At 42.9% G+C, this 23,872-nt stretch overlaps 1 protein-coding gene across 1 annotated transcript in view; it reads right to left on the bottom strand.

Annotated features, from left to right (window-relative positions):
• Window positions 1–23,872, bottom strand: part of LOC129825239 (tyrosine-protein phosphatase non-receptor type 14-like) — a gene marked incomplete in the record, with an annotated part of 76,934 nt that overhangs the window by 9,370 nt on the left and 43,692 nt on the right. The window contains 1 exon segment of the mRNA XM_055885159.1: window positions 1,124–1,221. Within this exon segment, the coding sequence (XP_055741134.1) occupies window positions 1,124–1,221 (98 nt within the window).

Genomic DNA, 23,872 nt, shown 5'->3' with positions numbered 1-23,872 from the left:
CCCTCCTAATTCTGTGAATCTTCCAACTGGGTTTTCAGGAAAACCTGGGAATTCAGGCAAAGTTAATGGAATTTTTCTACCCTACACATGGAACACATACATCATCTAAGGATGTTATACGCTTTTAGAAAAACGGTGCTATCTAGAACCTTAAAGGGTTCTTCGGCTGTCCCCATAGGTAGAACCCGTTTGGTTCCAGGTAGAACCCTTTTGAGTTTCATGTTGAACCCTTTCCTTTTGGAGCCCTTTTTTTTCTAAGAGTGTACTCTTAAGGATATATGAACTATATAACACAAGGAAGAAACACGTTCAATAGGCATGGACAGGAACTGTGGTCGGATGACCTCAAAGATACATAGAAAGTAGAAACCCTTATAGCACCTACAGTATCTGTAGCAGGCATGCTCATGTCAACCCAGCCATACACACATATCCCTTGCCCTGTGATGTCATGTTGGGGTTTGGGTCCATCCTGGTTCATCTTACCCAACCCTCCATTGATAAAAGGAAATGACATACAGCTACTGTCTTTCTGGACAATGTACAGTACTATCTCCAGATACACAGAGGTAGCTACATCCTTCAGGGCTGCTCTAATGTAATGTAATGTATGTCTGATATAGAGGGGTGTAGTGTAGAATCCATCCTCCCTACAGATAAGGTTCTTCCTGCCATGGCTAACCTTGGTGTTAGCGATAAGCTAACGACTGTTTACATTCCCCCGAGACACAGGGCCCAGGGACAGCAGGAGAGAGAGAGAGTGTGTGTGTTTGTGTTGCGGGGTTGGAAGATTATAGGGTCACCAACAAGGCCAAGAAAGTGTGTGCGCGTGTCTGTGTGTGTGAAAACGTGGATGTGTGTGTTTGCAAATGCACGCATGTGCATGCATGTGCGTGCTTGCGTTTGTGTGTGTGTGTGTTGTGGAAAGGAATCCTGATAGGAACTCAAGTGGACTCAGCTCTTCTGGCGGTATGCGGCCATATTAGGTAGTGAACCCAGGATGAGCTAAGAAAGTGTGAGTCTCTCTCTCTCTCTCTATCTCCCTCTGGACTTAGGGTTTAAGACATAAAACGAGGTTAGTGGTAAAGCTATGGGGTATACTCCTGTGTGTACTCTGTCTTACCTTGCACTGCTAGGCCTGCTAGTCTGATGCCCTGCTCTACGGTACAGTGGAGACGTCCATCCAGCACCTCCTTCTTCACCTGCAGGTAGTACTGATACCTAGCGAGAAGAGAAGTGTCACATACTGAGAGCAGAAAAACACACAGTAAGGGACTTACTAAACACAAGAAGAAAGCAACATACAGATGTAGGATCTTAATTTGAGCCAGTTTACTACAGAAGGAAAATAATCCTGCAGCAACAGGAAACGTGGATTATAATTCATGAACATTTATTGTAGGTCTTCATCAAGTTGGACATTTCTAAGTGGAAATTACAAACGTCAGAAGCCATTTGAAACCGCAAACACACTACATGTTTTACATTTCCTGCATTGCAGGAACGTTCACCTGCAACAGGGTGATCAAATGAAGATCCTGTAGGAATGTTACCTGTAAACTCCGGTAGGACTAGCAATGGAAATATTACCACACTGTTACTAGGAATAAGTGAATCACTACTATGGAGGGTTGTAGCCACCAGCTTGTGCAACACTGACTCATGTTCTTGGTTGGAGGAGTAAACCAGCTATGTCTAGCTGTGGCTGGGCTAGAGTTGTGACTGGGTGTTGGAGTAGTGAACCAGCTATGTCTATCTGTGGCTGGACTAGAGTTATGACTGGGTGTTGGAGTAGTGAACCAGCTATGTCTAGCTGTGGCTGGACTAGAGTTGTGACTGGGTGTTGGAGTAGTGAACCAGCTATGTCTAGCTGTGGCTGGGCTAGAGTTGTGACTGGGTGTTGGAGTAGTGAACCAGCTATGTCTAGCTGTGGTTGGACTAGAGTTATGACTGGGTGTTGGAGTAGTGAACCAGCTATGTCTAGCTGTGGCTGGGCTAGAGTTATGACTGGGTGTTGGAGTAGTGAACCAGCTATGTCTAGCTGTGGCTGGACTAGAGTTATGACTGGGTGTTGGAGTAGTGAACCAGCTATGTCTAGCTGTGGCTGGACTAGAGTTATGACTGGGTGTTGGAGTAGTGAACCAGCTATGTCTAGCTGTGTCTGGACTAGAGTTATGACTGGGTGTTGGAGTAGTGAACCAGCTATGTCTAGCTGTGGCTGGACTAGAGTTATGACTGGGTGTTGGAGTAGTGAACCAGCTATGTCTAGCTGTGGCTGGACTAGAGTTATGACTGGGTGTTGGAGTAGTGAACCAGCTATGTCTAGCTGTGGCTGGGCTAGAGTTATGACTGGGTGTTGGAGTAGTGAACCAGCTATGTCTAGCTGTGGCTGGACTAGAGTTATGACTGGGTGTTGGAGTAGTGAACCAGCTATGTCTAGCTGTGGCTGGACTAGAGTTATGACTGGGTGTTGGAGTAGTGAACCAGCTATGTCTCGCTGTGGCTGGACTCGAGTTATGACTGGGTGTTGGAGTAGAGTGCTTGCTAGGTAGTCTCTGAAATCCCAAACCTAGGGCAGCAAAGCTGGAACATTGGTACATTGGAGACAAGACATTTGTCTAGAGCACTGGTATTCAAAGTTGGGATCGCTGGGGAACTGCAGTGGGGTCACCAAACAAAACAAAATTAAAAGTACAGATTCATGTATGGGACAATATGCAACGTTTTTGTGAAATATCCGTTATATTGAATAAATCTATTTATTGGTTCCTTTGCATTTTGATAATGATGAAAATGTAATGCATTGAAGGTTTTTTTTGTGTAAAAATCGAAATGTACCGATTTTAAGGTTGTTTCATTAGATTTGGGGTGGGGTTGTGAGAATCTTTTGTGAAAAAATGGGGTCCCCCCTGAACAACTGAATAACACTGGTCTAAAAAGACTACTAGCTAGGGCTCGGTGGGGCTGGGCTAGTGTTATTACTGTGGGTGGCTCGGCCACTGGTTTGCCAGAGGTAAGTTGATATGATACTTTTCAGACTTGGCCCAGAGCGACCTTCACAGAGTGTGGTTAGAGTGCCAAAATAAAGTGAAAGAACAGGACGAAACGTCCAGCTTTTCAGGGATTCCAAATCATTCCCCCCCCATTTTAGGCCTTGATTCAATTTTGTGTTTGACTTTTGGGCAGGGTGAAGTAGTCACACAAGGCCACACATTAGAGAAGAGAGAGAAGAGAGGGGGAGAGTGAGAGAATGAGGCAAAGAGAGAGGGTAGTTAATGAGAGGGAGGGGGAGAGAAGGAAAGTGTGAGAGAAAGTCAAAGCGGTCCATTATCAAAACACAGCAGTGTCAGGGGTGAGTCCAGCTGACCAGTTTCAGCTGCAAAGAACTTGCTGGTTTCCTGTTTGTTGCCATGGCTACCACAGTGAGTGTTTCCACTGGAGGCTGTGAGACACCTTTACAAACACACACACACACACACACACACACACACACACACACACACACACACACACACACACACACACACACACACACACACACACACACACACACACACACACACACACACACACACACACACACACACACACACACAGGGCAGTGGGGAGTTCATAGGGGAACATGCTTCAGGCTGTACATGCCAGAGTCTACAAACTGTGGTCTGGAAATCACCAAGCCATCCCTGCATGCTTAGTCACTCCAGCCTGCTATAGACAAGTGCAGTTCTGTTGAAGTTAGCCACACAGGGGAAGTCCAGGGATAACCCGTAGAGAGAGAATGTCATGAGCAAGACTTGTTAAAGTCACCTGTAAACTAGAAACCACTATAATATGCCACGGTCTTACTGTGTTCTTAACCTTCTTTGTCTCTCTACTTTACTTAATAATTTTCAAACTCTTCTCTATTCCTCTCTCTCTCTCCCCCTGCCTTGTCTCCCCTTCTCTCTTTCTTTTCTCACCTATCTCTCCCTCCTCCCCCCTCTCTCTCCTCGCACTCTTCCTCTCGTCTCTCAGGTTCTTTTTTTAGCTCCACTGTGTGTACTCGGGGTCTATAATCTGACCGCGCCCTTCTCCCTCACCCTGTCATTACACCGGCTGGCTGAGCTGCCATTCTGTCCCCCTGGCAACCCTCTAATTAGCTAACCCCTGGATGGGGAGGAGCCCACAGTGGTCAAGTGGGCGGTGCTTCAGCAGGAAAACACTGCAGAGGTTCTGGAATGGGTTCTAGTTATGTTGCGTGAATGTTCCCTCAACGCTTAACACCCTCTTGGGTCAGAGGGGAAATGGTGTCTCGGTGCGGTTGTCTCTTTCTCTTAGGCAGAAGGATAACAACAGTATGATGTTTATATTTATATATGTGAGCAGCCATGGTAGAGTGGCAGACTGGAAACTGTAGACATGATGATTGAGAAGCAAGCCAGGCCTCTTAAAGTAAACCGTCTTCAGCACAATTACATCTCTTCAAGGATAAATGAAGTTTTATAGATTTGAATTGAATCAGACTGAAAGAGAGCATGAAATGGTCCTGTACAGTCCTTAGAGTCAACAGTGTCTGCTGGTTGATTTTTATCTCACCCGGTTGGTTACTCATGCTTAGAAAACCAGGTGTTTAGGACACACCTGGTATTAGGGCAATACGGCCAAAATATCCTATCACAATATTTTTCTAATTTCTGACGGCATGACGGTATTTTATGTTTTTTAATAATAAAGTTCTAAATATACTTAATGAGTAGTGCATGACACTGAGGTGGCAACACATATATGTTAAGTCGTTTTAATGGGTCTTTCTCTCTTCTGATCTGTTTTATACTGTTCATCAAACATCAACCCAAAATGATTTCTGCATTTTCTTCACCCAGGTGTTATCATTTCCCCACGGTACCACATTTGTTTTGTCTTTGTATGCCTCTATTTTGTGAAAAAGTAACTTTTCCTTTATAAGAAGAATTATTCCCCAGCAAACCGGGAACATTCCCAGCTAAGATTCCCATTAACTTCTAATTAGGGTTTTATCTAACAGTAGGATGATAACCACCACATAAAATAGTATTTTTGATAACAAAATAATTTTTTATTCTTATTAAAAAACATGTACCAAAATTGGTAACACTTTACAATATGGTTCCATTATAAAGGGTTTGTAATTACATTATTAACGGTTAATTAATCATTTGTAAATGCATTATAACAAATTGGTCAAAATAGTGTGATTGCTAGTCAGTGCCTGGTAAATAGTGAGCCACTATTTACCTCCAGCTATTAACCATTTATAAATGCACTTACAAATGTGCATAATATTGAACCATCATGTATCCTCATTCAACCTTATTTTCAATGGTTGCACAGTTAAACAATAGTTATTTTCTCCCTTTTGATGTTAGGTTTTCAGACCAGTGGTCAACTCCCATGTGATGTGTCTTGCCCCACATTGGAAACCCTGATGATGCATTGGTACACTTCTTTATTCCAAACATGATGGCCTTATCTGAAGATCTCAAGCCATATTATTGATGTGGTGATTACAGCCTCAAGCCTTCTTGGGTATGATGTTACAAGCTTGGCACACATGTATTTGGGGAGTTTCTCACATTCTCCTCTGCAGATCCTCTCAAGCTCTGTCAGGTTGGATGGGGAGCGTCGCTGCACAGCTATTTTCAAGTCTCTCCAGAGATGTTTGATTGGGTTCAGGTCCGGGCTCTGGCTGGGCCACTCAAGGACATTCAGAGACTTGTCCCAAAGCTACTCCTGCGTTGTCTTGTCTGTGTGCTTAGGGTCGTTGTCTTGTTAGAAGGTGATCATGTACAAGTCATTTGTAACTCTTATAATAGTGTCAGGGAATGCCATCCCAGTGTATGTTCAAGTATTATTACACCACTATGACATCATAATTGAGCTCAGGTGCATCCTGTTTCTATTGATCATCCTTGAGATGTTTCTACAACTTGATTGGTGTCCACCTGTGGTCAATTCAATTGATTAGACATAATTTGGAAAGGCACACACCTGTCTATGTAAGGTCCCACAGTTTGAGGTCCTAAGCGTCCCAACCAGTGAATTGAGTTTCTCATGGTCTGAGAGTCTTTAGGTGCCTTTTGGCATCTCCAAGCGGGCTGTCATGTGCCTTTTACTGAGGAGTGGCTTCCATCTGGCCACTCTACAGTAAATGCTTGATTGGTAGAGTGCTGAAGAGATGGTTGTCCTTCTGGAAGGTTCTCCCATCTCCACAAAGGAACTCTGGAGCTCTGTCAGAGTGACCATCTGGTTCTTGGTCACCTCCCTGATCAAGGCCCTTCTCCCCCGATTGCTCATTTTGGCCGTTTGGACATTCAGTGTTCAGAGCTTTATGGTTATCTTATTTTCCCATACTTATATTCCCTCACTTTCTCAGCCCCCCAAATATCAGATGTGTGTGTTTCACCTCACCACACTCCTTCAGCAAAGACAGGTTTGTTGTCTTCAGCTCACAGTTTGCTCTAGTGTATCCTCAACTCAAGAGGCCTACTCCCCCCCGACACAAAAAAAACATCCAGACGACCTCCTCACACAGAGAGGCCTCGTCCACCACCGCACCCCCAGGTGGGGCCAGCTGGTGTGTGTGGGAGGTGGGGGGATTCTGTGCTTTTACATGGTATTATCATTGAACCGACAGAGGGTAAAATGTGTGTCTGTGGGGGAACAGCTCTGATAACAAGCTGAACAAAGATGGAAGTTCAAGGCTGTATATGCTGCTGCCCCCATGGCTCACTGGGGCCAGGTGATGAGGTCTGGTCTGGATTAAGGGGTTGGACATTTCCAGCATGGTGTATAGGGTTTGGACAACACACAGCGGCTAACATTAGCAGAGTTAGACGCTAATGTGATTTGGTGTATCGTGAGTTTGGTTCCTTCAGGCAAAGGGAGACAGATAGAGAGAAAAAGACAAACAGACACAATCCATGCTGTTGAACACTTCTCCCTTTTCCTCTGAGATGACTGAGTTTACACATAACATGGTTTATGAGAGGAACTCCCACATTAGCCAATGCCCCAACACCTCATCCCCACCTAACCCTAGTTAACCCTACCTCTGTGATTTTCACAGCTGCAGAGAGAGATGGAATGAAGGAGGGAGGGATCTAGTATCAGGTTTCACATCAAAAGCACCCTGCTTCACTTCAAAGATACTATTCACAACTGAAACCATTGCCGGAACTGAAGCCAACCAATCTTATCTGTGTGTTACAACCTTAGTTCCCTTTTCCCTTCCTCCTCTCCCTCTTTCCATCTCTTTCTCATTCCCTCAATACTCCTCTCCCCACTCGCCCTCTATTGCCCCCCCCCCCCCCCCCCCCAGGCCAGGTGTGTAAGCAATAGAATGACCGCCCAGCTCGTTGCTATGGGAGACGCCACGACACCAAAGACATGGGTCACTGGTTTTACTCTCATCCTGTGAATGAATCTGTAAGCCTTTCTAACAGATTAAAAGTTGTATAAAGTTTCCCCAGGGCACTGATCTAAGGTTAGTTTGTGTACCCCCTCCCTAAGGATTAATGTTAGGATTGGGCTAAGGTAAACTGATCTTAGATCTGTGCCTAGAGCAACTTGTACCTGGAGCAGCAGACTGCTGCCAGGAGGACCCAGCTGGCTGCTAAGGCACTCATACCTGTTCTACGCATTATAATGACTGTAGAATGAAGGGGTGAGGAGTTACAAATGATGCTGCTGAAGGCTGTTAAAGAAAGTGGATTGATCGTCGGACTTTACTGAACAGATTCTTGGAGACGAGCGGGAGGGTGTGTGTGTGTCAGGGAGGGTGTGTGTGTTTCAGGGAGACATTTACCGCGGCCCCCCACCTCAACCCGACTCCCAAACCCCTGCCTAGCACTTCTGTTGGGAGGAATGTGTGGTCCTCCTCCCTCCTCCTCCACTCCCTCCTCTCCTCCTACGGCTGTGCCAACATTCCACACGACTCCTAACCACAAACCAGAGAGAGAGAGAACTTTAACTATTTGCACCCCATTATAACACTGTACATATCCCTAATATTATATTATGTCTATTCCTTTGAAACTTCTGTGAGTGTAATGTTTACGGTTCATTTTTTATTATTTATTTCACTTTAGTTTATTATCTATTTCACTTGATTCCCATGCCAATAAAGCCCTTTAATTTGAATTGAATTGTTGACGAGGTATTTCATACTATAAAACTAGAGTATGTGTAGCATGTTCAGTCCTGTCCACTGCCCAACCCCTAACTACATGTAAATACACTGAAGTGATTTCATAGAATGATTGCTGTGAACACACACACACACACACACACACACACACACACACACACACACACACACACACACACACACACACACACACAGTTGAAGTCAGAAGTTTACACTAAGTTGACTCTGCCTTTAAACAGCTTGTAAACTTCCAGAAAATGATGTCAAGGCTTTAGAAGCTTCTGATAGGCTAATTGACATCATTTGAGTAAATTGGAGGTTTACCTGTGGATGTATTTCAAGGCCTACCTTCAGTGCCTCTTTGCTTGACATCATGGGAAAATCAAAAGAAACCAAACAAGACCTCAGAAAAAAAATGTAGACCTCCACAAGTCTGGTTCATCCTTAGGAGCAATTTCCAAATGCCTGAAGGTACCACGTTCATCTGTACAAATAATAGTATGCAAGTATAAACACCATGGGACCACGCAGCCATCATACCGCTCAGGAAGGAGACGCCTTCTGTCTCCTAGAGATGAATGTACTTTGGTGCGAAAAGTGCCAATCAATCCCAGAACAACAGCAAAGGACCTTGTGAAGATGCTGGAGGAAACAGGTACAAAAGTATCTATATCCACAGTAAAACGAGTCCCATATCGACATAACCTTTTAAGGGCGCTCAGCAAGGAAGAAGCCACTGCTCCAAAACCGCAATAAAAAAGCCAGACTATGGTTTGTAACTGCACATGGGGACAAAAATCGTACCTTTTGGAGAAATGTCCTCTGGTCTGATAAAACAAAAAAAAGAACTGTTTGGCCATAATGACCATCGTTATGTTTGAAAGAAAAAGGGGGAGGCTTTGAAGCACAACCGTGAAGCACGGGGGTGGCAGCATCATGTTGTGGGGGTGCTTTGCTGCAGGAGGGACTGGTGCACTTCCCAAAATAGATGGCATCATTAGAGAGGAAAATTATGTGGATATATTGAAGCAACATCTCAAGACATCAGTCAGGAAGTTAAAGCTTGGTCGCAAATGGGTCTTCCAAATGGACAATGACCCCAAGCATACTTCCAAAGTTGTGGCAAAATGGCTTAAGGACAACAAAGTCAAGGTATTGGAGTGGCCATCACAAAGCCCTGACCTCAATCCCATAGAACATTTGTGGGCAGATATTAAAAAGTGTGTGCGAGCAAGGAGGCCTTACAAACCTGACTCAGTTTACACCAGTTCTGTCAGGAGGAATGGGCCAAAATTTACCCAACTTCTTGTGGGAAGCTTGTGGAAGGCTACCCGAAACGTTTGACCCAAGTTAAACAATTTACAGGCAAGGCCAATCAAATACTAATTTAGTGTATGTAAACTTCTGACCCACTGGGAATGTGATGAAAGAAATAAAACATGAAAGAAATCATTCTCGCTACTATTATTCTGACATGTCACATTCTTAAAATAAAGTGGTGATCCTAACTGACCTAAAACAGGGAATTTTTACAAGGATTAAATCTCAGGAATTGTGAAGAACTGAGTTTAAATGTATTTACCTAAGGTGTATGTAAACTTCCGACTTCAACTGTATATACGCCTGACTCCCATGTCAAACAGCACACTCTGACTTATGAACAACCTTTCCCACATCCAGTCAAGCAGCAGCCGCAAATTCAGCAGCTCAGTGCTATCAGACTCACGGTGGGAACCTAGGGTGTGTGTGTGTGTGTGTGTGTGTGAATCTGAGATGGCAGACACTGCTGCCCTGTCTACACACTGACCCCTGCATGCCCTTTTCACAGCTAGCTCACACTCCCTCTCTCTTTCTCCCACTCTCTCTACCTCGCTCTCTCTCTCCCTCTGTCTCTCTCCCTCTCTCAATTCAAAGGGCTTTATTGGCATGGGAAACATGTTTACATGGCCAAAGCAAGTGGAATAGCTAATAAACAAAAGTGAAATCAACAATCAGTAATGAACATTAAACATTACACTCACAAAATATTACTGGCTATATGCAGTGTTTTAACAATATGCAAAAATGTGAAACATGAAAGAGAAAATAAATAGACATATACAGCACCTTCAGAAAGTTCACACACCTTGACTTATTCCTCATTTTGATGTGTTACAGCCTGAATTTAAAATGGATTAAATATTTTTTTTCTCTCACCCATCTGCACACAATAACCCATAATGACAAAGTGAAAACGTGTTTTTAGAAGTTTTTGCAAATGTATAGGAAATTAAATACATACATTTCTAATTTACAAGTACTCACACCCCCGAGTCAATACATGTTAGAATCACCTTTGGCAGCAATTACAGCTGTGAGCCTTTCTGGGTAAGTCTCTAAGAGCTTTCCACACCTGGATTGTACAACACTTGGCCATTATTCTTTAAAAGATTCTTCAAGCTCTGTCAAGTTGATTGTTGATCATTGCCATACAGCCATTTTCAAGTCAAGCCATAGATGATTTTCAAGCCGATTTAAGTCTAAACTGTAACTAGGCCACTCAGGAACATTCAATCATCGCGGTAAGAAACTCCAGTGTAGACTTCAGCTAGTGTTTTATGTTATTGTCCTACTGAAAGGTGAATTTGTCGCCCAGTGTCTGTTGGAAAGCAGACTGAACCAAGTTTTCATCTAGGATTTTGCCTGTGCTTATAGCTGTATTTCGTATATTTATATTCCCTAGTCCTTGCTGATGACAAGTATACCCATAACATGATACAGCCATCACCATGCTTGCCAAGGCAGCAGCTACTCTTCCTGGGGTCCAGCAAAAATTAAGGCAGTATAATACATTACAATAAAAAACGTTAACATTAAAATACATTTTACAAAATATTTCACAAGACATTAAGTGTGTGCCCTCAGGCCACTACTCTACTACAACACACAATCCGGGTGTACATGTGTGTATAGTGTGTATGTTATACTGTATGTGTGTTTGTACCTATGTGTGTGTCTCTTCACAGTCCTCGCTGTTCCATAAAGTGTATTTTTATACATTTTTTAAAATAAGATTTTACTGCTTGCGTGAGTTACTTGATGTGGAATAGAGTTTAGAGGGCGACCGATTAATTGGCATGGCCGATTCGCGGAAAAAGCACAATCGTTGCACGAATGTACCTAACCATAATGTCACGACTTCCGCCGAAGTTGGTGCCTCTCCTTGTTCGGGCGGCGTTCGGCGCTCGTCGTCACCGGCTTTCTAGCTGCCACCGATCCATGTTTCGGTTTTCCATTTGTTATGTCTTGAGTGTACACACCTGGTTCCCATTTAGTTATTAATATTTCCCTATTTAACCCTCTGGTTCCCAGTAGGTGTTGTGCGTGATTGTTCCTGTTATGTGTTAGTCTTGCGTGTTAGGGTTTGTTATTCCCTACGTGGATTTATTTGTTCTGTATATTTTTTCCCCAGAGTAAAGTACGTTATTTTTACTCAGTTCTGTTTCCTGCGCTTAACTCCGTCCTCACCAATACACCACTAACGCTGACAGAATCACGCACCATATTATGGAGTCAGCAGGTAGACCCAGTCCTCCAGTACCAGTGGAGGAACAAGTCCAGCAGCACGCAACGATGTTTCAACATCTTGGCACAGTCATGGATCGCGTGCTGCTCAACATGGAGCGACGGGAAAGAGGGGATTTTCCTATAACATCATCAACTTCTCTCCAACCAACACCACAACCCACACCACAGGTTCCCAGAACACTAAGGCAGACGCACTGTCTCGGTTGTATGACACAGAGGAGCGGTCCACGGATCCTACTCCCATACTTCCGGCTTCTTTCCTAGTGGCACCGGTGGTATGGGAGGTTGACGCGGACATCGAACGGGCGTTACGCGCGGAGCCCACTCCCGCCCAGTGTCCAGTTGGACGTAAGTACGTTCCATCTGATGTTTGTGATCGATTGATTTGTTGGGCTCATACTTCACCTTCCTCTGGTCATCCTGGCATCGGTCGGACACTGCGCTGTCTTAGTGGGAAGTACTGGTGGCCTACTTTAGCTAAGGACGTGAGGGTGTATGTCTCCTCCTGCTCGGTGTGCGCTCAGTGCAAGGCACCTAGACACCTACCCCGAGGGAAATTACAACTCCTACCCGTTCCACAACGGCCATTGTCCCACCTGGCGGTGGATTTCGTGACAGATCTTCCTCCGTCACACGGGAACACCACGATTCTGGTTGTTGTGGATCGGTTTTCTAAGTCCTGCCGTCTCATTCCTTTGCCCAGTCTCCCTACGGCCCTACAGACTGCGGAGGCCCTGTTTACACACGTCTTCCGGCACTACGGGGTGCCTGAGGATATAGTGTCTGATCAGGGTTCCCAGTTCACATCGAGGGTCTGGAGGGCGTTCATGGAACGCCTGGGGGTCTCGGTCAGTCTTACCTCAGGGTTTCACCCCGAAAGTAATGGGCAGGTGGAGAGAGTTAACCAGGATGTGGGTAGGTTTCTGCGGTCTTATTGCCAGGACCGGCTGGGGGAGTGGTTGGTTTTCATCCCCTGGGCAGAGATGGCCCAAAACTCTCTCCGCCACTCCTCCACTAACCTGACTCCATTTCAGTGTGTACTAGGTTATCAGCCGGTTCTGGCACCATGGCATCAGAGCCAGATCGAGGCACCTGCGGTGGATGATTGGTTTCGGTGCTCGGAGGAAACCTGGGACGCAGCTCATAGACGGCTGCAACGGGCCATCAGGCGACAGAAGGCGAGCGCTGATCGCCACCGCAGTAAGGCCCCAGGAGACCGGGTCTGGCTCTCGACCCGAAACCTGCCCCTTCGCCTGCCCTGCCGGAAGCTGGGTCCGCGGTTTGTGGGGCCATTTAAAGTCCTGAGGAGACTGAATGAGGTATGTTATAGGTTAAAACTTCCCCCTGATTATCATATTAACCCCTCGTTCCATGTGTCTCTCCTCAGGCCGGTGGTGGCTGGTCCGCTCCAGCAGTCCGAGGTGCGGGTGGTTCCTCCGCCCCCTTTGGACATCGAGGGGGTCCCAGCGTTACGGTACGGGCCATCATGGTCTCTAGGTGTCGGGCGAGGGGCCTTCAGTACGTCGTGGAGTGGGAGGGGTACGGTCCGGAGGAGAGATGCTGGGTGCCGGTGAAGGACATACTGGACCCTTCCTTACTACAGGAATTTCATCGTCTCCACCCAGATCGCCCTGCGCCTCGTCCTCCGGGTCGTCCCCGAGGCCGGTGTCGACGCGCAGCTGGAACCGTGCGTCGGGGGGGGGTACTGTCACGACTTCCGCCGAAGTTGGTGCCTCTCCTTGTTCGGGCGGCGTTCGGCGCTCGTCGTCACCGGCTTTCTAGCTGCCACCGATCCATGTTTCGGTTTTCCATTTGTTATGTCTTGAGTGTACACACCTGGTTCTCATTTAGTTAGTAATATTTCCCTATTTAACCCTCTGGTTCCCAGTATGTGTTGTGCGTGATTGTTCCTGTTATGTGTTAGTCTTCCGTGTTATGGCTTGTTATTCCCTACGTGGATTTATTTGTTCTGTATATTTTTCCCCCGAGTAAAGTCCGTTATTTTTACTCAGTTCTGTTTCCTGCGCTTGACTCCGTCCTCACCTATACACCACTAACGCTGACACATAAACATCAATGCCTTTATTAAAATCAATACACAGAAGTATATATTTTTAAACCTGCATATTTAGTTAAAAGAAATTCATGTTAGCAGGCAATATTAACTAGGGAAACTGTGTCACTTCTCTTGCGTTCATTGCATGCAGAGTCAGGGTATATGCAACAGTTTGGGCCTCCTGGCTCGCTGCAAACTAATTTGGCAGAATTTTACATAAATATGACATAACATTGAAGGTGCAATGTAACAGAAATATTTAGAATTTGTGTTCCACCCATTCGATAAAACACAGAACGGTTCCGTATTTCACTGAAAGAATAAATGTTTTGTTTTCTAAATGCTAGTTTCCGGATTTGACCATATTAATGACCAAAGGCTCGTATTTCTGTATTTATTATATTATAATTAAGTCACGATTTGATAGAGCAGTCTGACTGAGCGTTGGTAGACGGCAGCAGGCTCGTAAGCATTCATTCAAACTTTTCCACGTTTGCCAGCAGCTCTTAGCAATGCTTGATGCACAGCACTGTTTATGACTTCACACCAATCAACTCCTGAGATTAGGCTGGCAATACTAAAGTGCCTATTAGAACATCCAATAGTCAAAGGTATATGAAATTGTCACGATCGTTATAATAAGTGGACCAAAGCGCAGCGTGATCTGGTTTCCACATATTTTTATTACAAAGTAAAACTCACAGCAAAACAAAAAAATAAATCTCAAACGAAACGTGAAGATAATAATAGTGCTAACAGGCAACTATCCATAGTCAAGATCCCACAACGCACAAATGGGAAATGGCTGCCTAAATATGATCCCCAATCAGAGACAACGATAAACAGCTGCCTCTGATTGGGAACCATACCAGGCCAACATAGAAATATAAATCACCTAGATGTGCCACCCTAGTCACACCCCCACCTAACCAACATAGAGAATAAAAAGCTCTCTATGGTCAGGGTGTGACAGAAATACAAATGGTATAGAGAGAAATAGTCAACGTGTCATAATTTCTATAATAAACTACAACCAGGGTTTATTTGGTCCTCCAATAATCGGTATCGGAGTTTAAAAATCATAATTTGGTCGACATCTAATATAGTTCCATGTAGCGATGGCTCTATGTAGTAATGTGTGCCTCTCATAGTCTGTTCTGGACTTGGGGACATGTCTTGTGGGGTATGCATAGTGGTCCGAGCTGTGTGCTAATAGTTTAAGCTCAGTGCATTCAGCATGTCAACACTTCTCTCCTATACTTTGAACCATGAGAGAGTGACATGCATATTATTAATGTTAGCTCTACATGTACATTTAAGGGCCAGCCATGCTGCCCTGTCCCTCTTTGTGGCACCTGACCACATGACTGTGCAGTAGTCCAGGTGCGACAAAACTAGGGCCTGCAGGACCTGCCTTGTTCATATTGATGTTAAGAAAGCAGAGCTGCGCTTTATTATAGACAGACCTGTCCCCAGTTTAGCTACTGTTGCATCAATATGTTTTGACCATAACAGTGGTCTCAGCACTATGTCAGCTGCTACAGCGAGTGAGATCACTGCAACACATAACAAAGAGCTGTAGTCAGTTTCAGAATAGGTGGCAAGAAATAACAAAACTAAAAAACTAAAAAGCATTGTATTTGGGACAAATAATTTACTAAACCCTAAACCTCAACTAAATATTGTAATGAATAATGTGGAAATTGAGAAAGTCGAGGTGACTAAACTGCTTGGAGTAACCCTGGACTGCAGCTCTTTGTTAAGTGTTGCAGTGATTTCACTCACTGTAGTAGCTGACGTGTACAGACACACTGGCTTTACTCAGAGCCAGTGGGATGTCATTAGTAAACATTGAGAAAAGTAAGGGGCTGCCCTGGGGAATGCCTGATTCTACCTGGATTATGTTGGAGAGGCTACCATTAACGAACACCCTCTGTGTTCTGTTAGACAGGTAACTCTCAATCCACAATATAGCAGGGGGTATAAAGCCATAACATATACGTTTTTCCAGCAGCATACTATGATCAATAAAGTCTAAAGACTGAAGTCTAACAAAACAGCTCCCACAGTCTTTTGATCGATTTCTCTCAGCTAATCATCAGTCATTTGTGTAAGCACCACACATGTTGATTGACCTTCCCTATAAGCGTGCTGAAAGTCTGTTGTTAATTTATTTACTGTAAAATAGCATTGTATCTGGTCAAACACATTTTTCCCCAAAGATTTAGTAAGGGTTGGTAACAGGCTGAATGGCCGGCTATTTGAGCCAGTAAAGTTTGCTTTACTATTCTTGGGTAGCGGAATGGTTTTTGCTTCCCTCCAGGCATGAGGGAACACACTTTACTGTAGGCTTAGATTGAAGAGATGGCAAATAGGAGAGGCAATATTGTCCACTATCATTCTCAGTCATTTTCCTTTCATTGTTGATAGACAACATTATTTTTTTCACTTCTTCCACACTCACTTTACTGAATTCCTATTACAGTTGGCAATATCAGTGGGTTTTCTGAGGAATGAGCGAACTGATTCAATGAATGATAGAGCTAAGTTTGACTTTTTGGCCAAAATGTTATTTAAGGTGCTCCAAAGCGTTTTACTATCATTCTTGATATAATTTATCTTAATTTCATAGTGTACAGTTGTTCGTCCTTTAAAAGTTGCAGCGTACTGCGGCGCAGCTTGCATGGTGTCGCAGAATTCTATGGCAGGTTATTTAAGCGTGAACCTCTGGTACTAATAATGCTAGTTAGTGCTACTTTGACCACCAGAGGGCATCTTTGAGAAGCATTTGATAGCCTTCAATAGTGGCTGTACTAGAGAATGCAGACCAGGGTTCAATTCCCCGATGGGAAGGAAGGAGTAGACTGTCCTTGTAAATAAGAATTTGTTCTTAACTTCTCTAGGATAGGGGGCAGCATTTTCACATTTGGATGAAAAGCATACCCAAATTCAACTGCCAGCTCCTCATCCCCAGAAGATAAGATATGCATATTGTTAGTAGATTTGGATAGTTTATAAAACTGTTTGAATCATGTCTGTGAGTATAACAGAACTTATTTAGCAGGCGAAACCCCGAGGACAAACCATTCAGATTTTTTTGTTTGTTGGTGACTCTTTTCAATGGATTTTCATTGGGAATACAGATTTCTAATTGACCTTCTTGCAGTTCCTACCGCTTCCACTGGATGTCAACAGTCTTTAGAAATTGGTTGAGGGTTTTTCCTTTGTGTAATGAAGAAGTACGGCCATTTTGAATCAGGGTCACTTGTTGTGTACTGTTTGTTAGAGGCGCATGACCAGAAAGCTAGCTACAGATTGTTTTAATCCTGTATTGAACACAGATCATCCCGTCTTCAATTTAATCGATTATTTACGTTAAAAAATACCTAAAGTTGAATTATAAAAGTAGTTTGAAATGTTTTGGCAAAGTTTACAGGTAACCTATGAGATATTTTGCAGTCACGTTTCACGAGTTGGAACTGGTGTTTTTCTGGATCAAACATGCCAAATAAATGGACATTTTGGATAAATATCGACGGAATTAATCGAACAAAAGAACCATTTGTGATGTTTAGGGGACATATTGGAGTGCCAACAGCAGAAGCTTGTCAAAGGTAAGGCATGAATAATATATTTTTTTCTCTGCATTTTGTGTCGCACCTGCAGGTTTGAAATATGCTTATCTCTCTTTGTTTACTATGGTGCTAACACAGATAATAGCATCGTTTGCTTTCCCCGAAAAGCTTATTTGAATTCTGACATGTTGGCTGGATTCACAACCAGTGTAGCTTTAATTTGGTATCTTCCATGTGTGATTTAATGAAAGTTTGATTTTTATAGTAATTTATTTGAATATGGCGCTCTGCATTTTCTCTGGCTTTTGGCCAAGTGAGACAGTAGCGTCCCGCCTAAACTCAGATTTTTGGATATAAATATGAACTTTACCGAACAAAACATACATGTATTGTGTAACAGGAAGTCCTATGAGTGTCATCTGATGAAAATCATCAAAGGTTAGTGATTCATTTTATCTCTATTTCTGCTTTTTGTTACTCCTCTCTTTGGCTGGAAAAATGGCGGTGTTTTTCTGTGGCTATGTACTGACCTAACATCATCGTTTGGTGTGCCTTTGCCGTAAATCCATGTTGGCTGGATTCACAACAAGTGTAGCTTTAATTTGGTGTCTTTCATGTGTGATTTCATGAAAGTTAGATTTTTATAGTAATATATTTGAATTTGGCGCTCTGCATTTTTACTGGCTTTTGGCCAAGTGGGACGTTAGCGTCCCACATATCCCAGAGAAGTTAACTGATTCCATGTGTGTTATTTCATAGTTGTATGTCTTCACTATTATTCTACAATGTGGAAAATAGTAAAAATAAAGAAAAACCCTGGAATGAGTAGGTGTGTTATGGATCCATAACTAAATAAACATCGTCATTTTGAAAGATAATTTTTATAATTATTTTACTAACGAAAGCATAAAGATGCCATTATTAGTTACATTGTTTTAGTTTGAACGTGCAGACTGGCACTAAGAACAGAACAGCGGGAAAGTTTCGCCAGTCAACGCCAGTATTAGTAAAAATGCATATTAAAGTGTTGCCAACAATGCCCTTCCCCCTTGCTCCTACTCCCTTCCCCATGGGTTAGGTCGGTCTTCTGTGCGCGGCTCTGCGGCCCATCCCGTGCCCCCTGCCCTCGTGCCTTGAACCTCGCGCACTTTCAGTGGATACAGCTGGAGAACGTCAAGGTAATCCCATTGTGCGCCACTCGGGAGCCATGTACAATATAACCAATATATAATGTCCTGCTAATAACAGGGTTCATATTATATCTGTGAGAATATCCAACGAGATTTTATATAATTCTAAATTAATAATAATCGCTTTGTTTAAAAAATAACAATATTTTGGAGATGATTTCGTTTTCAAATAAGGTAAAATGAGCGATAAAAATACCATTCTTGAACATGGGGTAAGACATTGTTACTAATTTGTAAATAAAGCCAGTTTGATATTTAGAATTATTTATTTTTGTTTTTAGAGGATGAGAAACCAAAAACCTACAATCATCTCATGTGTCTCCCAGTCGAGGGCAGCACGGGCAGCACGGGTATTGAACCAGCATCTGTAGCAACCGTTGCGCCACTGAGGCGCTGTATAACATGACCGGTCGGGAGTGGCCTACAGTACTACAGTAAGACCAAAATAATCCTAACAAAATAAAAGAATAAAAACCTTAGTGTAACAACAGTTTTAGTAAGTAATACTTAAGTCGTGCACAATTATCAGTTTCTATATAGGTTTATGTCGCCCATTCATTTAGAGACCGTAGGACCCAAAAGCATAATCAGTGCTCTAACTCCCCCTTGCGCTGGTCTGGAGCAATGAAGAGGTGAGGCTGGGTACCGTACTAAACCACAAATGACCTCTATGTCCCGCAGCATAATCACACAACCACTGTACTTTCTTCTTATTTTTGTTCTGTTTAGTCACATGATTTCTCAATATTGCAAATTAGTTATGCAGCCAGGTTTGCCATTCCTTTAGCCACATCCCTCTCAACCATAACATTTGTCAATCAATCCACGGGGATATAACAGTTTTTACAGTCATTTTCTGAATGCTTATAAGTAACTGGGGTAAGCAATTTCAGAAATGTGTCAAGTGCAGCATTTGGTTGCTCCTCATTACACACCACAGAACAGCAAATATTATGTACATCATCAACAAAAGAATCACTACAAAACGTTGTGTAGGATCTCTTTTACACAATATTAGGTCCTGCCTTTGGAACTATGGTTTTCCTAGATATGACTACCATATTGTGATCACTACATCCAATGCATTTGGATACTGCTTTAAAGAAGATTTCTGCAGCATTAGTAAAGATGTGAACAATACATGTGGATGATTTCATACCTGTGCTGTTTGAAAATACTCTGGCAGGTTGACTGATAACCTGAAGCAGGTTGGAGGCACTGGTTACAGTTTGGAGCTTCCTTGAGTGGGCAGCTTGATGAAAGCCAGTCAATATTTAGGTCACCCAGAAAATATACCTCTCTGGTGATATCACATACATTATCAAGCATTTCACACATTATCCAGATACTGACCAGAATGGGCTTTAGGTAAGGCAAGTGAACCTGTAGCCATATTACTTCAACAGTATTTAACATGAGATCCTCTCTAAGCTTTACTGGAATGTAGCTCTGAATATAGACCGCAACACCACCCCTGTTGGTATTTGTCTATTCTGCAGATGTTATAACCATGTATTGCTACCACTATATCATCACAGGTGTTATCTAAGTGTGTTTCAGAGATAGTCAGTATATGACTGTCATCTGTTACTAGCACGTTATCGATTTCATGAACCTTGTTTCTTAGGCGACATATGTTAAGGTGGTCTATTTTTTGCACTTTTTTGGGATGCTTGATCGTTTTTACTGCTATACTGAACTGCTTATCGGAAGTACACACACTGATATTTATGATAGAGCTGATAGTGCAGGGGTAAGCTGCACACAGCAAACTTCCTACTAGGGCACACCATAGATGCATGATTACTACATACAATAAATATAGGATCGACAGAGGCATTCAGGGGAGTTAGAGTGACCTAAATTAGGTTACTTACATTTTGACTGCCAACGCCCCTGGGACAATGTACATTTGCTGCAGCACTAGGACAACTCAGAGACACAATGGTAGGGATTATCTGAGCAGGGCTTGGGTCATTGATGATAAATCATTGTCTCAACGCAGCCTTGAAATGCGTGGACAGAGTCCAGGAACCAAGATGATTTGGATGCATTCCTGTAGAGCATCTACTGTTTCCAGAAAGTTATATATAAAAGTTTTGCCAACAAAGCTACAGTAATCTTACAGTAATGCCAGTAGCCTGCTGAATCTTTCACAGCTGTGGCCCAACAATGGAACTGGGCCTGAAAAATTTCAGCACTAGTATCAGTAATGTCCTGTACTCGTGCTCCAGGATAGCACACGTATTTCCCGCCAAAACCGGAAGTGTTATTCAAAAGCATATAAATACACTGAGTGTATAAAACATTAATGACACCTTCCTATTATTGAGTTGCACCTGCCCCTTTTGCTCTCAGAACAGCCTCAATTCGTCCAGTATGGGATCTACAAGGTGTTGAAAGCATTCCACAGGGAAGCTGGCACATGTTGACTCCAATGCTTCCCACAGGTGTGTCGATTTAGCTGGATGTCCTTTGGGTGGTGGACCATTTTTTATACACCGGGACACAACTTTGTATTACTGTACTGTATTGTATTATACAGTATTATATGGACTGGAACATGCGATGCTGGTGCAGGACATGTGACCTACAAAGTTACAATTATAGGCTAACAAATATTTATTTTGAAATATAATAGGGCCTATTTCACAATTGTATAATTTGTAGGCTGACACATACAGTTGAAGTCAAAAGTTTACATACACCTTAGCCAAATACATTTAAACTCAGTTTTTCACAATTCCTGACATTTAATCCTTGTACAGATTCCCTGTCATAGGTCAGTTAGGATGACCACTTTATTTTAAGAATGTGAAATGTCAGAATAATAGTAGCGAGAACGATTTATTTCAGCTTTTATTTATTTCATCACATTCCCAGTGTGTCAGAAGTTTACATACCAAATACTAATTGAGTGTAGCAATGCCTTTATGTTGTTTAACTTGGGTCAAACATTTCAGGTAGCTTTCCACAAGCTACCCACAATAAGTTGGGTGAATTTTGAACCACTCCTCCTGACAGAGCTGGTGTAACTGAGTCAGGTTTCTAGGCCTCCTTGCTCACACACGCTTTTTCAGTTCTGCCCACAAATTTTCTATGGGATTGAGGACTGGTCTTTGTGATGGCCGCTCCAATACCTTAACTTTGTTGTCCTTAAGCCATTTTGCCACAACTTTGGAAATATGCTTGGGGTCATTGTCCATTTGGAAGACACATTTGCGACCAAGCTTTAACTTCCTGACTGATGTCTTGAGATGTTGCTTCAATATATCCACATAATTGTCCTTCCTCATGGTGCCATCTATTTTGTGAAGTGCACCAGTCCCTCCTGCAGCAAAGCACCCCCACAACATGATGATGCCACCCCCGTGCTTCACGGTTGGGACGGTGTTCTTCGGCTTGCAAGCCACCCCTTTTTTCCTCCAAACATAATGATGGCCATTATGGCCAAACAGTTCTATTTTTGTAGAACAGAGGACATTTCTCCAAAAAGTATGATCTTTGTCTCCATGTGCAGTTTCAAACCATAGTCTGGCTTTTTTATGGCGGTTTTGGAGCAGTGGCTTCTTCCTTGCTGAGTGGCCTTTCAGGTTATGTCGATATAGGACTCGTTTTACTGTGGATATAGATACTTTTGTACCTGTTTCCTCCAGCATCTTCACAAGATCCTTTGTTGTTGTTCTGGGACTGATTTACACTTTTCACACCAAAGTATGTTCATCTCTAGGAGACAGAACGCGTCTCCTTCCTGAGCGGTATGATGGCTGCGTGGTCCCATGGTGTTTATACTTGCGTACTATTGTTTGTACAGATGAACGTGGTACCTTCAGGCATTTGGAAACTGCTCCCAATGATGAACCAGACTTGTGGAGGTCTACAATTTTTTTCTGAGGTCTTGGCTGATTTCTTTAGATTTTTCCATGATGTCAAGCAAAGGGGCATTGAGTTTGAAGGTAGGCCTTGAAATACATCCACAGGTACACCTCCAAGTGACTCAAATTATGTCAATTAGCTTATCAGAAGCTTCTAAAGCCATGACATAATTTTCTGGAATTTTGCAAGCTGTTTAAAGGCACAGTCAACTTAGTGTATGTAATCTTCTGACCCACTGGAATTGTGATACAGTGAATTATAAGTGAAATAATCTGTCTGTAAAGAATTGTTGGAAAAATTACTTGTGTCATGCACAAAGTAGATGTCCTAACTGACTTGCCAAAACTATGGTTGAAAAACGAGATTTAATGACTCCAACCTAAGTGCATGTAAACTTCCGACTTCAACTGTATATCAATCTTAAACAGGATGATCTATTTTGGATGCAATCTGAATGGAATTGATGGAGAGAGAGAGAATGACTGGGAGAGAGTGCTCACGTATGCACTAATTTAAACTGGGCGGTTGGATTTAAAGCAAGATATTAGAGTGATAGGCTGTTTTAAAACTCTGCAGCTGCAATTTTTTAAAATGTTATCTTTACAAAAGTGACCTGGTCACGTTAGTTTATCTTTACAAAAGTGACCTGGTCACGTTAGTTTATCTTTACAAAAGTGACCTGGTCACGTTAGTTTATCTTTACAAAAGTGACCTGGTCACGTTAGTTTATCTTTACAATTAAAACATGAGGTTACTCCCGAAAGCCAGATGAATATGTGTAAATTAGAGGGAAAGCCAGATGGATATGGGTAAATTAGATGGAAAGCCAGATGGAGATGTGTAAATTACAGGGAAAGCCAGATGGATATGGGTAAATTAGATGGAAAGCCAGATGGATATGGGTAAATTAGATGGAAAGCCAGATGGATATGGGTAAATTAGATGGAAAGCCAGATGGATATGGGTAAATTAGATGGAAAGCCAGATGGATATGGGTAAATTAGATGGAAAGCCAGATGGATATGGGTAAATTAGATGGAAAGCCAGATGGATATGGGTAAATTAGATGGAAAGCCAGATGGATATGGGTAACTTAGATGGAAAGCCAGATGGATATGTGTAACTTAGATGGAAAGCCAGATGGATATGTGTAACTTAGATGGAAAGCCAGATGGATATGTGTAAATTAGATGGAAAGCCAGATGGATATGGGTAACTTAGATGGAAAGCCAGATGGATATGGGTAAATTAGATGGAAAGCCAGATGGATATGGGTAAATTAGAGGGAAAGCCAGATGGATATGGGTAAATTAGAGGGAAAGCCAGATGGATATGGGTAAATTAGATGGAAAGCCAGATGGATATGGGTAAATTAGATGGAAAGCCAGATGGATATGGGTAAATTAGATGCACATTCAGTCCTTATATTAATGTAGCATAGGCT

Source organism: Salvelinus fontinalis, chromosome 27 (genome assembly GCF_029448725.1).
Source record: "Salvelinus fontinalis isolate EN_2023a chromosome 27, ASM2944872v1, whole genome shotgun sequence".
Lineage (NCBI taxonomy): Eukaryota > Metazoa > Chordata > Actinopteri > Salmoniformes > Salmonidae > Salvelinus > Salvelinus fontinalis.
This window is presented reverse-complemented; position numbering and strand designations above follow the sequence as displayed.